The sequence below is a fragment of the Pristiophorus japonicus genome, chromosome 8 (assembly GCF_044704955.1).
Source record: "Pristiophorus japonicus isolate sPriJap1 chromosome 8, sPriJap1.hap1, whole genome shotgun sequence".
NCBI lineage: Eukaryota > Metazoa > Chordata > Chondrichthyes > Pristiophoridae > Pristiophorus > Pristiophorus japonicus.
Window position 1 is genome coordinate 238,600,265 of NC_091984.1, and position 14,994 is coordinate 238,615,258.

Genomic DNA, 14,994 nt, shown 5'->3' on the forward strand with positions numbered 1-14,994 from the left:
CCTAACTCGCACCGAGTTCCGCTCACCCATCACCCCCTGTGCTCACTGCCCCGTGTCCTAACTCACACTGAGTCCCGCTCACCCATCACCCCCTGTGCTCGCTGCCCCCGTGTCCTAACTCGCACCCAGTCCCGCTCACCCATCATCCCCTGTGCTCACTGCCCCGTGTCCTAACTCTCACCCAGTCCCGCTCACCCATACCCCCTGTGCTCACTGCCCCGTGTCCTAACTCACACCCAGTCCCACTCACCCATCACCCCCTGTGCTCGCTGCTCCCGTGTCCTAACTCACACCGAGTCCCGCTCACCCATCACCCCCTGTGCTCACTGCCCCGTGTCCTAACTCACACCGAGTCCCACTCACCCATCACCCCCTGTGCTCACTGACCCGTGTCCTAACTCGCACCGAGTCCCGCTCACCCATCACCCACTGTGCTCACTGACCCGTGTCCTAACTCGCACCGAGTCCCGCTCACCCATCGCCCCCTGTGCTCACTGACCCGTGTCCTAACTCGCACTGAGTTCCGCTCACCCATCACCCTCTGTGCTCACTGACCCGTGTCCTAACTCGCACCAAGTCCCGCTCACCCATCACCCCCTGTGCTCGCTGCCCTGTGTCCTAACTCGCACCAAGTCCCACTCACCCATCACACTCTGTGCTCACTGACCCGTGTCCTAACTCGCACCGAGTCCCGCTCACCCATTACCCCCTGTGCTCGCTGCCCCGTGTCCTAACTCGCACCAAGTCCCGCTCACCCATCACCCCCTGTGCTCGCTGCCCTTGTCCTAACTCGCACCGAGTCCCACTCACCCATCACCCCCTGTGCTCACTGCCCCGTGTCCTAACTCGCACCAAGTCCCACTCACCCATCACCCTCTGTGCTCACTGTCCCCGTGTCCTAACTCTCACTACGTCCCACTCACCCATCACCCCTGTGCTCACTGCCCCGTGTCCTAACTCGCACCAAGCCCCACTCACCCATCACCCACTGTGCTCACTGCCCCGTGTCTTAACTCGCACCAAGTCCCGCTCACCCATCACCCCCTGTGCTCGCTGACCTACATTGGCTCCCGGTTAAGCAACACCTCGATTTTAAAATTCTCATCCTTGTTTACAAATCCCTCCATGGCCCTCGCCCCTCACTAGCTCTGTAATCCCCTCCAGCCCCACAACCCCCCCGAGGTGTCTGCATTCCTCTAATTCTGCCCTCTTGAGCATCCCTGATTATAATCGCTCCACCATCGGTGGCCGTGCTTTCAGCTGCCTGGGCCCCAAGCTCCGGAACTCCCTCCCTAAACCTCTCTGCCTCTCTCTCCTCCTTTAAGATGCTCCTTAAAACCTATCTTTGTGACCAAGCCCCTGCTCTGATGACTTCTTATGCGGCTCGGTGTCAAATTATGTTCGATAATCGCTGCTGTGAAGGGACATTTTGCTACATTAAAGGTGCTATATAAATATAAATTGTTGTTGGTTACAATGATGCTCGGACGGTGCAGCAGAGCTGGTCTCCAGTCGTCCTGGTTAACCCTTGCCACTGGACCAAGACCTCGCTCTGTCAAGCCCGTGTGGTGGCTGGTGTGCAACGGTCACCCCACGTTAAAAAAATCCACCCACAGGCATCTTCCACCCTTCAACATGTAGTTCGGGATCTGGAACATCGGGTCCTTCATTGAAACATTTGTGAATCCATGTGGAAGCAAGACATCCTGGTTCGAGGGACCGCCTATGATGATGATGATTTGGGTCTTTTTCTGGAATACACACACGACATCGACCTGTAATTTGAATCGACACAAAATGACCTGACCATGACACGGTACAAAGGTATTTATTCATCAGCCACAAATGCTGTATATGTTCGCAAAGCACACTCCAACATAATTGCTTTTTTCATTACAAAACAGTACCGATTCGATAAAGATTAACAAATTCACTACCCATCAGAGAAGGCTAACAGGTTGTATCAAGAGTGTGGCGTATTCACGCACAGTCAGACACTGGTTTCGGCCAAAAGCAGCAAAACAAGTTTAGAGGGAAGATAACGCTCTCTGGTTTTCCTACTCTACCTCGTTGGTTGCCCTGCGATCCCCGGACCTAGTGCTCATCATCCATGAGTAAGTTCGGGGGAGAGGGAGGGGATTTGAACCCTTCCCACCCAGTGAACTACCATCAACCCCCCCTGCCCCCCCCCACCCCCATTCCCTATCGCGAGATGCCCCTGAATCCCCTTCCCCACACTTGCCATAGTGCTGACGTACATAAGAACATAAGAAATAGGAGCAGGAGTCGGCCATTCGGCCCCTCGAGCCTGCTCCGCCATTTAACAAAATCATGGCTGACCTTCGACCTGAACCTCACTTTCCCGCCCTATCCCCATACTCCTCGATTCCCCTAGACTCCAAAATCTATCGATCTCAGCCTTGAATATATTCAGAGACTCAGCATCCACAGCCCTCTGGGGCAGAGAATTCCAAAGATTCACCACCCTCTGAGTGAAGAAATTCCTCCTCATCTCAGTCCTAAATGGCCGACCCCTTATCCTGAGACTGTGACTCCTGGTTCTAGACTCTCCAGCCCGGGGGGAAACATCCCTCCTGCATCTACCCTGTCACACCCTGTAAGAATTTTGTATGTTTCACTGAGATGACCTCATACTTCTAAACTCTGGGGAATGTGGGCCTTGTCTGCTCAATCTCTCCTCGGGGATCAGTCTGGTGAACCTTCGTTGCACTCCCTCTATGGTAAGTATATCCTTCCTCAGGTAAGGAGACCAGAACTGTGCACAATACTCCAGGTGTGGTCTCACCAGGGCCCTGTGTAATTGTAGTAAGATGTGTTTGCTCCTATTCTCCGGCCCCCTTGCAATAAAAGCTAACACACCATTTTCTTTCCTCAATTCCTTGCTGTACCTGCATGTTAACTTTCTGTGATTCATGTACGAGGACCTCCAGGTCTCTTTGAATGCAGCCAAGAGCTGCCTGAGTTTCTGGAGGGTGGAAGCCATTTGTACCCCCCGGTCCCCCCGCTCCCCCTCCATCCTGTCTTCCTGCCCAAGGTGGGGGGCATTGGGGTTTACCATTAGCAGCATGTTAATGAGACCCATGCAATAAAACCAGGTGAGCAGGAAGCTCACAGAAAGCAAGCGGTTAAAATCCAAACCACCCCGGCCCACCTCCCCCAAACACCGAATGCCGGTTGGCTGTTGGATTCGGAGAGGCAGGCAGATGGGCCCAGATTAATCCTGTTCCTCACCCCCCACCCCGCCCCCCCAACTCTGAGCTGACCCCCCAGCAAGGGTCACTGGACAGCAACCAGGGCCAAGAACCCCCAACCTGGCTAATTTGCTACTGGTCAAACCAAGGGTGGGCACGGAGGACAATTGACCACACACGACTATCCCAGCACCGGGGGGGGGCGAGGGCCATGAATGGGACACTGGACCCTGAGCCCACCCAGCCGCAGAAAGTCCCAGCAACACGGTCTTTCGATGGCTTCTGTAAGGAACTGCAACAAAACACCAGCTGCCCCGATAGCCTCCGAACCCACCTGGATTTTAAACCCAAGGGAGAGGTTGTAAAAAGACTTGGGCGAGAAGGGACAGGAAGATCTGTTGAGATACAAATCCACCCCTGAACACAGGAAAAACCGCAGCTATCAGAAAGAGAAAGATACAGAAAAAAAAACATACTTCAGTCTCTGACTTGCGTCCTGACTATTTACATATTCCTGCTGAACACATGTTTTAATTCCCAGCCAAGCATGCTCCCACATCTGAAGGAAGAAGCTTCATTACTTAACACTCAATGTATTTAGCTTACAATCACAGTACACCATTACACGTGCTTGTCATGGAGATTTGAGAGCAGTTAGTCCAAGCCTCTACACACAGGGGAGACGATAGCAAGGTAGCGATTCAGCTTGGATCCACGTGTCACTGGGCTGTCCCCCATCAGGGACACAGCTTTCAGATTTGCTGACTGCTGCCAGGTTAATCCGCCTCCCCTGTAACCAGTGTCACTTCGAGACAGACACACACTAAACCCCAGTACAATAAATACCTCAAGTGCGTACTTTCTTTAAAAAAAAGAGAGATAAGTGAACAGTTCCTTTCTTTCCTGCTGGGGCCTGGTTTGTTTGTTGGTGTTGAGCTTTTCCGAGAGAGGCCTGACAGGGTCCGGGGCTGTGGGTCGCTGGGCAGAGGCTGATCCCCCACACCCCCCCCCCCCCCAGCCCCGGGGTCACACTGTCGACAGGTCCATGCGGTTACCGAAGTCTGTGCTCTTCTCCCAGGTGTTCAGCTTTGTGGGGGTGGTGATGGCTCGGTTTCCGTTCATCTGCGGGGATGGAGAGGAAAGAAAGGTCATTTCCTCGGGACGTTTTCTCCTTCACCTGTTACCCCTCTCTCCGTGACCACCTCCAGCTCTACAGCCCTCCGAGAACTCTGCATTCATCCAATTCTGGCACCCTCTGTAATGTACGCACCTGCGCGTATGCTCACAGGTTTGTAGAGCTGTTGCATTGTGAGTGGCTTAGCCAGTCAGCTGATGTTCACAAGGCTCAATAAAACCCCAGCCAGTTGGATCTAGGTCAGCCACAATGAGGTATGCAGTTGTGAGCCCGGTGGATGAACCGGTAATGTGTCGTGTGATTGTTAAACCTTTTGTTAATAAACCAATTAGTTCTTCAGCAAAGAACCCATGAAGCAAATACATTACACCCTCCATAATCTTGAGCTCGTCCCAAATTCGGCTGCCCCATGTGCTAACTCGCACCGAGTCCCGCTCACCCATCACCCCCTGTGCTCACTGCCCCATGTCCTAACTCGCACCGAGTCCCGCTCACCCATCACCCCCTGTGCTCGCTGCCCCATGTCCTAACTCACACCGAGTCCCGCTCACCCATCACCCCCTGTGCTCGCTGCCCCGTGTCCTAACTCGCACCGAGTCCCGCTCACCCATCACCCGCTGTGCTCGGCTGCCCCATGTGCTAACTCGCACCGAGTCCCGCTCACCCATCACCCCCTGTGCTCGCTGCCCCGTGTCCTAATTCGCACCGAGTCCCGCTCACCCATCACCCCCTGTGCTCACTGCCCCGTGTCCTAACTCGCACCGAGTCCCGCTCACCCATCACCCGCTGTGCTCGGCTGCCCCATGTCCTAACTCGCACCGAGTCCCGCTCACCCATCACCCCCTGTGCTCGGCTGCCCCATGTCCTAACTCGCACCGAGTCCCGCTCACCCATCACCCCTTGTGCTCACTAACCTACATTGGCTCCCGGTCCAGCAACGCCTCGATTTTAAAATTCTCATCCATGTGTTCAAAACCCACCGTGGCCCTCGCCCCTCCCTATCTCTGTAATCCCCTCCAGCCCCACAACCTCCCGAGATATCTGCGTTCCTCTAATTCTGTCCTCCTGAGCATCCCTGATTATAATCGCACAACCATTGGTGGCCGTACCTTCTGTTGCCTGGGCCCCGAGCTCTAGAACTCCCTCCCTAAACCTCTCTACCTCTCTCTACTCCTTTAAGATACTCTTTAAAACCGACCTCTTTGACCAAGCATTTGGTCACCTGCCCTAATATTTCCTTATGTGGCTTGGGGTCAAATTTTGTTTGATAATTATCTTGTGACGCGCCTTGGGACACTTCACGACATTAAAAGCGCTATATAAATGCAAGTTGTTGCCATTGTTGGAGGTGCTGTGGAGTTCCTGTCTCAAATAAATTCACATAAAGTCTAACCACCGCCCCTTGACATTCAACGGCATTACCATCACCGAATCCCCCATCATCAACATCCTGGGGGTCTCCATTGACCAGAAACTTAACTGGACCAGCCACATAAATACTGTGGCAACAAGAGCGGGTCACAGGCTGGGTATTCTGCGGCGAGTGTCTCCCCTCCTGACTCCCCAAAGCCTTTCCACCATCTACAAGACACAAGTCAGGAGTGTGATGGAACACTCTCCACTTGCCTGGATGAGTGCAGCTCCAACAACACTCAAGAAGCTCGACAACATCCAGGACAAAGCAGCCGCTTGATTGGCTCCCCATCCACCACCTTCAACATTCACTCCCTCCACCATCGGCGCCCCCTGGCTGCAGTGTGCACCATCTACAAGATGCACTGCAGCAACTCGCCAAGGCTTCTTCGGCAGCACCTCCCAAACCAGTGACCTCTACCACTTAGAAGGACAAGGGCAGCAGGTGCATGGGAGCACCACCACCTCCACGTTCCCCTCCCAGTCACACACCATCCCGACTGGGAAATATATCAGCCGTTCCTTCATCGTCGCTGGGTCAAAATCCTGGAACTCCCTCCCCAACAGCACTGTGGGAGCACCTTCACCACACGGACTGCAGCGGCTCACCACCACCTTCTCAAGGGGTGATTAGGGATGGGCAATAAATGCCGGCCTTGCCAGCGATGCCCACATCCCAGGAACAAATAATAAAACATTTTATTTTTACATAAAACAATCGACCCTCTCCCAGCGAGATAAGGATTATTTAAAGTTAAAAGCTTGGTAATAGGAAGATTGGGACAGGAGGAGCCTGGACTACCATTCCAGCAGATCACGTCTGATCTGTACCTCAACTCTATTTTGCCACCTTAGCTCTATGTCCCTCGATAACCTTACCCAACAAAAATATATCGAACTCAGTCTTGAAAGCTTCAGTTAACCCCCAGAATCCACAGCCTTCTGGGGGAGAGAGTCACTAACCCTTTGTATGAAAAAGTGCGTCCTGATTTCACTCCTGAATGGCCTGGCTCTATGTCTGAAATTCTGCCCACTTGTTCAGGATTTCCCACCAGAGCAAATCGACTCCTTTTATTGGTAGAACATTAATAAACTTGGAGAATGGGCATATAATGGACAAATGGAGTTCAACACAGATAAATGTGAGGTATTACATTTTGCAGGAATAGGGAGGTCACTTATTACTGGGAGGGTGTGAGTCTGGGTGGGGTAGAGGAACAAAGGGATCTCGGATACAAATACACACATCGCTAAATGTTGCGACACAGGTTAGCAAGGCCATAAAAAGCAAACCAAGAACTAGGGTTTATTCCTAGAGGGATAGATTTGAAAAGTACGGAAGTTATGTTAAACCTGCATAGAGCGTGGATAGACCACACTCGGAGTACTGTGTACAGTTCTGTTTGCCATGATATAAAAAGGAGATCGAGGCACTGGAGAGGGTGCAGAGAAGATTTACAAGGATGATACCAGAAATGCGAGGGTATACATATCAGGAAAGGATGAACAGGCTGGGTCTCTTTTCTCTTGAAAAAAGAAGGCTGAGGGGTGACCTAATAGAGGTCTTTAAAACTAAAACAGAGGATGTTTCCACTTGTGGGGGAGACCAGAACTAGAGGCCATCAATATCAGACAGTCACTAAGAAATCCAATGGGGAACTCAGGAGGAACTTCTTTACCCAGAGAGTGATGAGAATGTGGAACTCGCTGCCACAGGAAGGGGTTGAGGTGAATAGTATCGATGTATTTAAGGGGAGGCTGGACAAGCATATGGGGGAGAAGGGAATAGAGGGTTATGCTGATAGATTTAGATGGGGAAAGACGGGAGGAGGCTCGAGTGGAGCATAAACGCCGGCATGGACTGGTTGGGCCCAATGGCCTGTTTCTGGGCCGTATATCCCATGCAGGTAGGTAGTTGACGAATTGCAACATATAGATTTCCTGTACATCATTCAGGCAGAGCAATCGCAAGCTGCCAGATCCCTCACGGTGACAAGCTGCTTGAATACCATCTGGCCTTGAGATGTGTAAATCTCCCACTGAGTGCTGGGATTGGAAAGCTAACCTCTGTCAATATGAAACGTGATAACTTCTCTGTTCGGTTACCAGCAAACTGAGGGGCTGTGTCAAGAAACTAGGTCGAGGAATGATTTATCTCGACACTTAACATTCAAGCCTGCATTTGTCTCCATTATTACACTCACGGTCGAGGAAGCTTGCAGAGAAAGCTGAGTGAGTTTTGATGCGGGAGCTTATTAATATTAATAAAGATGATTAAACATTTGAAATATAATTGCAAGGTTGAAGGGCAAAGCAGATGAGATAATCCTTCTTGCTAGGGGCTCAAGACCTTTATAAATCACAGGTTTGTCCTCAGCCGCAGTATTGTGTCGAATTCTGGGCTCCACATTTTAGGAAGGCTATCCAGTGTCCCATTTTCCATGTAGATTATCCCGCCCCCAGCACCCCCCCGCACCCCCTCCCCCACACCCCCCACTCCCCCACACCCCCCCCACACACCCCCCCCCGCACCCCCCACTCCCCCGCACCCCCACCCCCCCCCCGACACTATCGAAAGTTAAAAGAATCTGTTCAACCGCAGCAGAAGATTTTCAGCCTTGTCCAAACCCTCCCAGACTTAAACACTTCCCAACAGCGCATCTGTTCGAGTCAACAAGGGGGCAAGACCTTAAACATAGAAACATGGAAAATAGGTGCAGGAGTAGGCCATTCTGCCCTTCGAGCCTGCACCACCATTCAATAAGATCATGGCTGATCATTCACCTCTGTACCCATTTCCTGCTTTCTCTCCATACCCCTTGATCCCTTTAGCCGTAAGGGCCATATCTAACTCCCTCTTAAATATATCCAATGAACTGGCATCAACAACTCTCTGCGGTAGGGAATTCCACAGGTTAACAACTCTCTGAGTGAAGAAGTTTCTCCTCATCTCAGTCCTAAATGGCCCACCCCTTATCCTTAGACCATGTCCCCTGGTTCTGGACTTTCCCAACTTCGGGAACATTCTTCCCGCATCTAACCTGTCCAGTCCCGTCAGAATTTTATATGTTTCTATGAGAACCCCTCTCATTCTTCTAAACTCCAGTGAATACAGGCCCAGTTGATCTAGTCTCTCCTCATATGCCAGTCCAGCCATCCCAGGAATCAGTCTGGTGAACCTTCGCTGCACTGCCTCAATAGCAAGAACGTCCTTCCTCAGATTAGGAGACCAAAACTGAACACAATATTCCAGGTGAGGCCTCACCAAGGCCCTGTACAACTGCAGTAAGACCTCTCTGCTCCTATACTCAAATCCCCTAGCTATGAAGGCTAACATGCAATTTGCCTTCTTCACCGCCTGCTGTACCTGCATGCCCACTTTCAATGACTGATGTACCATGACACTCAGGTCTCGTTGCACCTCCCCTTTTCCTAATCTGCCACCATTCAGATAATATTCTGCCTTCATGTTTTTGCCACCAAAGTGGATAACCTCACATTTATCCACATTATACTGCATCTGCCATGTATTTGCCCACTCACCTAACCTGTCCAAGTCACTCTGTAGCCTCCTAGTATCCTCCTCACAGCTCACACCGCCATCAGGCTTAGTATCATCTGCAAACTTGGAGATATTATTCACAATTCCTTCATCTAAATCATTGATGTATATTGTAAAGAGCTGGGGTCCCAGCACTGAGCCCTGCGGCACCCCACTAGTCATTGCCTGCCATTCTGAAATGGACCCGTTTATCCCGACTCTCTGCTTCCTGTCTGCCAACCGGTTCTCTATCCACGTCAATACTTTACTCCCAATACCATGTGCTTTAATTTTGCACAACAATCTCTTGTGTGGGACCTTGTCAAAAGCTTTTTGAAAGTCCAAATACATCACATCCACTGGTTCTCCCTTGTCCACTCTACTAGTTACATCCTCAAAAAATTCTAGAAGATTTGTCAAGCACAATTTCCCTTTCATAAATCCATGCTGATTTGGACCGATCCTGTCACTGCTTTCCAAATGCGCTGCTATTTCATCTTTAACAATTGATTCCAACATTTTCCCCATCACCGATGTCAGGCTGACCGGTCTATAATTACCCGTTTTCTCTCTCACTCCTTTTTTTAAAAGTTGTGTTACATTAGCTACCCTCCAGTCCATAGGAACTGATCCCGAGTCGATAGACTGTTGGAAAATGATCACCAATGCATCCACTATTTCTAGGGCCACTTCCTTAAGTACTCTGGGATGCAGACTATCAGGCCCCGGGATTTATCGGCCTTCAATCCCATCAATTTCCCGAACACAATTTCCTGACTAATAAGGATTTCCTTCAGTTCCTCCTTCTCGCTAGATCCTCAGTCCCCTAGTATTTCCGGAAGGTTATTTGTGTCTTCCTTCATGAAGACAGAACCAAAGTATTTGTTCAATCAGTCTACCATTTCTTTGTTCCCCATTATAAATTCACCTGACACTGACTGCGAGGGACCTACGTTTGTCTTCACTAATCTTTTTCTCTTCACATATCTATAGAAGCTTTTGCAGTCAGTTTTTATGTTCCCTGCAAGCTTACTCTCATACTCTATTTTCCCCCTCCTAATTAAACCCTTTGTCCTCCTCTGCTGGATTCTAAATTTCTCCCAGTCCTCAGGTTTGCTGCTTTTTTTGGACAATTTATATGCCTCTTCCTTGGATTTAACACTATCCCTAATTTCCCTTGTTAGCCACGGTTGAGTCACCTTCCCCATTTTATTTTTACACCAGACAGGGATGTACAATTGTTGAAGTTCATCCATGTGATCTTTAAATGTCTGCCATTGCCTATCCACCGTCAACCCTTTAAGTATCATTCGCCAGTCTATTTTAGCTAATTCACATCTCATACCATCGAAGTTACCTTTCCTTAAGTTCAGGACCCTAGTCTCTGAATTAACGGTGTCACTCTCCATCTTATTAAAGAATTCTACCATATTATGGTCACTCTTCCCCAAGGGGCCTCATACAACAAGATTGCTAATTAGTCCTTTCTCATTACACATCACCCAGTCTAGGATGACCAGCCCTCTAGTTGGTTCCTCCACAAATTGGTCTAGAAAACCATCCATAATACAGTCCAGAAAATCCTTCTCCACCGTATTGCTACCAGTTTGGTTAGCCCAATCTATATGTAGATTAAAGTCGCCCATGATAACTGCTGTACCTTTATTGCATGCATCCCTAATTTCCTGTTTGATGCCATCCCCAACCTCACTACTACTGTTTGATGGTCTGTACACAACTCCCACTAGTGTTTTCTGCCCTTTGGTATTCCGCAGCTCCACCCATACAGATTCCACATCATCCAGGCTAATGTCCTTCCTTACTATTGCATTAATTTCCTCTTTATCCAGCAACGCTACCCCACCTCCTTTTCCTTTTTGTCTCTCCTTCCTGAATGTTGAATACCCCTGGATGTTGAGTTCCCAGCCTTGGTCACCCTGGAGCCACGTCTCCGTAATCCCAATTATATCATATTCGTTAATAGCTGCCTGCGCAGTTAATTCGTCCACCTTATTATGAATACTCCTCGCATTGAGGCACAGAGCCTTCAGGCTTGTCTTTTTAACACACTTTGTCCCTTTAGATTTTTGCTATAAATTGGCCCTTTTTGATTTTTGCCTTGGATTTCTCTGCCCTCTATTTTTACTTTTCTTCTTTCTATCTTTTGCTTCTGCCCCCATTTTACTTCCCTTTGTCTCCCTGCATAGGTTCCCATCCCCCTGCCATATTAGTTTAATCCCTCCCCAACAGCACTAGCAAACACCCCCTTGGAATTTGGTTCCCGTCCTGCCCAGGTGCAAAATCAGAGCCAGTCTGTTCAGGGGTGATGTCGGGAAGCGCTTCCTCACACAAAGGGCGGTGGGAATCTGGAACTCTCTCCCTCCAAAAGGCTGTAGCTGCTGGGGGTCAATTGAACATAAGAACATAAGAAATAGGAGCAGGAGAAGGCCATACGGCCCCTCGGGCCTGCTCCGCCATTCAATAAGATCATGGCTGATCCGATCATGGATCACTTCCCCGCTCGCTCCCCATAACCCCTTATCCCCTTAACGTTTAAAAATCTGTCTATCTCCGTCTTAAATCCATTCAATGACCCAGCTTCCACAGCTCTCTGAGGCAGCGAATTCCACAGATTTACAACCCTCAGAGAGAAGAAATTCCTCCTCATCTCAGTTTTAAATGGGCGGCCCCTTATTCTAAGATCATGCCCCCGAGTTCTAGTCTACCCCATCAGTGGAAACATCCTCTTGGCATCCACTTTGTCAAGCCCCCTCATAATCTTAAATGTTCGATAAGATCACCTCTCATTCTTCTGAATTCCAATGAGTAGAGGCCCAACCTACTCAACCTTTCCTCATAAGTCAATCCCCTCATCTCCGGAATCAACCAAGTGAACCTTCTCTGAACTGTCTCCAAAGCAAGTATATCCTTTCATAAATATGGAAATCAAAACTGTATGCAGTACTCCAGGTGCAGCCTCACCAATACCCTGTACAGTTGTAGCAGGACTTCTCTGCTTTTATGTTCTTATGTTCTTATACTCCATCCCCCTTGCAATAAAGGCCAACATTGCATTGGCCTTCCTGATTACTTGCTGTACCTGCATACTCACTTTTTGTGTTTCATTCACAAGGACCCCCAGGTCCCTCTGTACTGCAGCACTTTGCAATTTTTCTCCATTTAAATTACAATTTGATTTTCTATTTTTTTCTGCCAAAGTGGATAACCTCACATTTTCCCACATTATACTCCATCTGACAAATGTTTGCCCACTCACTTAGCCTGACTATATCCTTTTGCAGATTTTTTGTGTCCTCCTCACAATTTGCTTTCCCACCCATCTTTGTATCATCAGCAAACTTGGCTACATTACACTCGGTCCCTTCATCCAAGTTATTAATATAGATTGTAAATAGTTGAGGACCCAGCACCGATCCCTGTGGCACCCCACTAGTTACTGTTTGCCAACCGGAAAATGACCCATTTATCCCGACTCTCTGTTTTCTGTTAGTTAGCCAATCCTCTATCCATGCTAATATATTACCCCCAACCCTGTGAACTTTTACCTTGTGCAGTTACCTTTTATCGAATGCCTTCTGGAAATCCAAATACACCACATCCACTGGTTCCCCCTTATCCACCCTACTCGTTACATCCTCGAAGAACTCCAGCAAATTTGTCAAACATGATTTCCCTTTCATAAATCCATGCTGACTCTACTTGATTGAATTATGCTTTTCCAAATGTCCTGCTACTGCTTCCTTAATAATGGACTCCAGCATTTTCCCAATGACAGATGTAAGGCTAACTGGTCTATAGTTTCCTGCTTTTTGTCTGCCTCCTTTTTTAAATGGGGGTGTATGCAATTTTCCAATCTGCTGGGACCGCCCCAGCATCCAGGGAATTTTGGTAGATTACAACCAATGTATCCACTATATCTACAGCCACCTCTCTCAAGACCCTAGGATGTAAGCCATCAGGTCCAGGAGACTTGTCCGCCTTTAATCCCATTAGTTTACCGAATACTTTTTCTCTAGTGATAGTGATTGTATTAAGTTCCTCCCTCCCTATAGCCCCTTGATTATCCACTATTGGGATGTTTTTAGTGTCTTCTACCGTGAAGACCGATACAAAATACTTGTTCAATGTCTCTGCTATTTCCCTGTACTCCATTTATTAATTCCCCAGTCTCATCCTCTAGGAGACCAACATTTGTTTTAGCCACTCTTTTCCTTTTTATATACCTGTCGAAACTCTTACTATCTGGTACATGATAAGTTCCTGCAGAGCCATCTTGTAGTCTTTGTGTTTGTTTTTAAAGATGTGCCTTTAAAGTACAACTGAGCGATGCTGAGGTCAATGGTCTTCAGCCACGTTTCCTCTTCATAAACCTTCGTCTCTTTTGCATGGGACAAAGTGTCTGTCACCAGCTGCAGACCAATCCAAAATAGCTCAATACCTTTTTGCTTTTATTTTAAAAATAAGGTTGATGAGAATTGGGAGCAGGAGTAGGCCATACGGCCCCTTGAGCCTGCTCCGCCATTCAATAGGATCACGGCTGATCTTCAACCTCAACACTTTCCCGCCCGATCCCCGTATCCCTCGATTCCCCGAGAGTCCAAAAAATCTATCGATCTCAGCCTTGAATATATTCAGAGACTCAGCATCCACAGCCCTCTGAGGCAGAGAATTCCAAAGATTCACCACCCTCTGAGTGAAGAAATTCCTCCTCATCTCCGTCCTAAATGGTCGACCCCTTATCCTGAGATTGTGACCCCTGGTTCTAGACTCCCCAGCCCGGGGGGGGGAAACACCCTCCCTGCATCTACCCTGTCAATCCCCCTCAGAATCTTACTGAGATCACCTAAACTCCAGAGTGTATCGGCCCAACCTTCTCAATCCCTCATCATAGGACTGCCCTCTCATCCCAGGGATCGATCTAGTGGGCCTTCGTTGATCGCCTCGGAGGCAGGTATATCCTGCCTTAGGTACGGATTCTGCAGGACCCCGGTTTGAATTGGTGCCCGTGTGTCATTGCCAGCCAAGGCAAGACGCGAGGATGATACTCACAATGTCCGAGTTGAAAGGCTTCACGTTGATGTTACGCATGGAGCTACTATTGAGCGACCAGACCTTAGTTTTGTGCTTCAGAGCAGCTCGAACCTGAAAAGATATTTTTTTAAAAACAAGACAGTCGGACAGGTGAGATGGAACAGATTGTCTATCTTCTGGGAGACAAATAGAATCCCGCTAACTTGAAAAACTTTCAAAACTGATGAAAGGAAATGCCCTCAGCGCAACATTACTTTTCGAGCACATTATGGGGGAGGAATTTGGTTGGATTTGGAGGGATGTTGCAGGGTTTGCAGCCGTGAGCGTCGGTATTCGTGTCGCTCGGTAAATTCAGTGTGCTGGTATCGGCGGCGGTGAGGAGTGTTGCCCGGGAGCACCGCACCGGTGTACAACGCCCCCGGTATCGACACGGATACAACGTTTGGTCTGCGCGGACCCGTAGTGCCCCTAGTGACCCCGCCAGAGAACACTGGTGTGCAGAGCTGTCCCGGGCGGTGATGGAAGGAGCGTCTGCGTGAGGTCAGTGCGAGCCATGTTTGTTTTTTTGTGACGTAACTTTATTTGGGGTGAGGAATGTAGCGGGAATGTTTTTTGTGTTTTTTGTTCCGATTCTTTTTGTT

General features: G+C 49.1%; 1 protein-coding gene across 1 annotated transcript in view; it reads right to left on the reverse strand.

Annotated features, from left to right (window-relative positions):
* Nucleotides 1-3,331: 3,331 nt before the first annotated feature.
* Nucleotides 3,332-14,994, reverse strand: part of adgrd1 (adhesion G protein-coupled receptor D1) — a 344,020-nt gene continuing 332,357 nt past the window's right edge. Inside the window, 2 exon segments of the mRNA XM_070886412.1 lie at nt 3,332-4,334; nt 14,372-14,464. Coding sequence (XP_070742513.1) covers nt 4,239-4,334; nt 14,372-14,464 — 189 coding nt within the window. The 3' untranslated portion in view covers nt 3,332-4,238.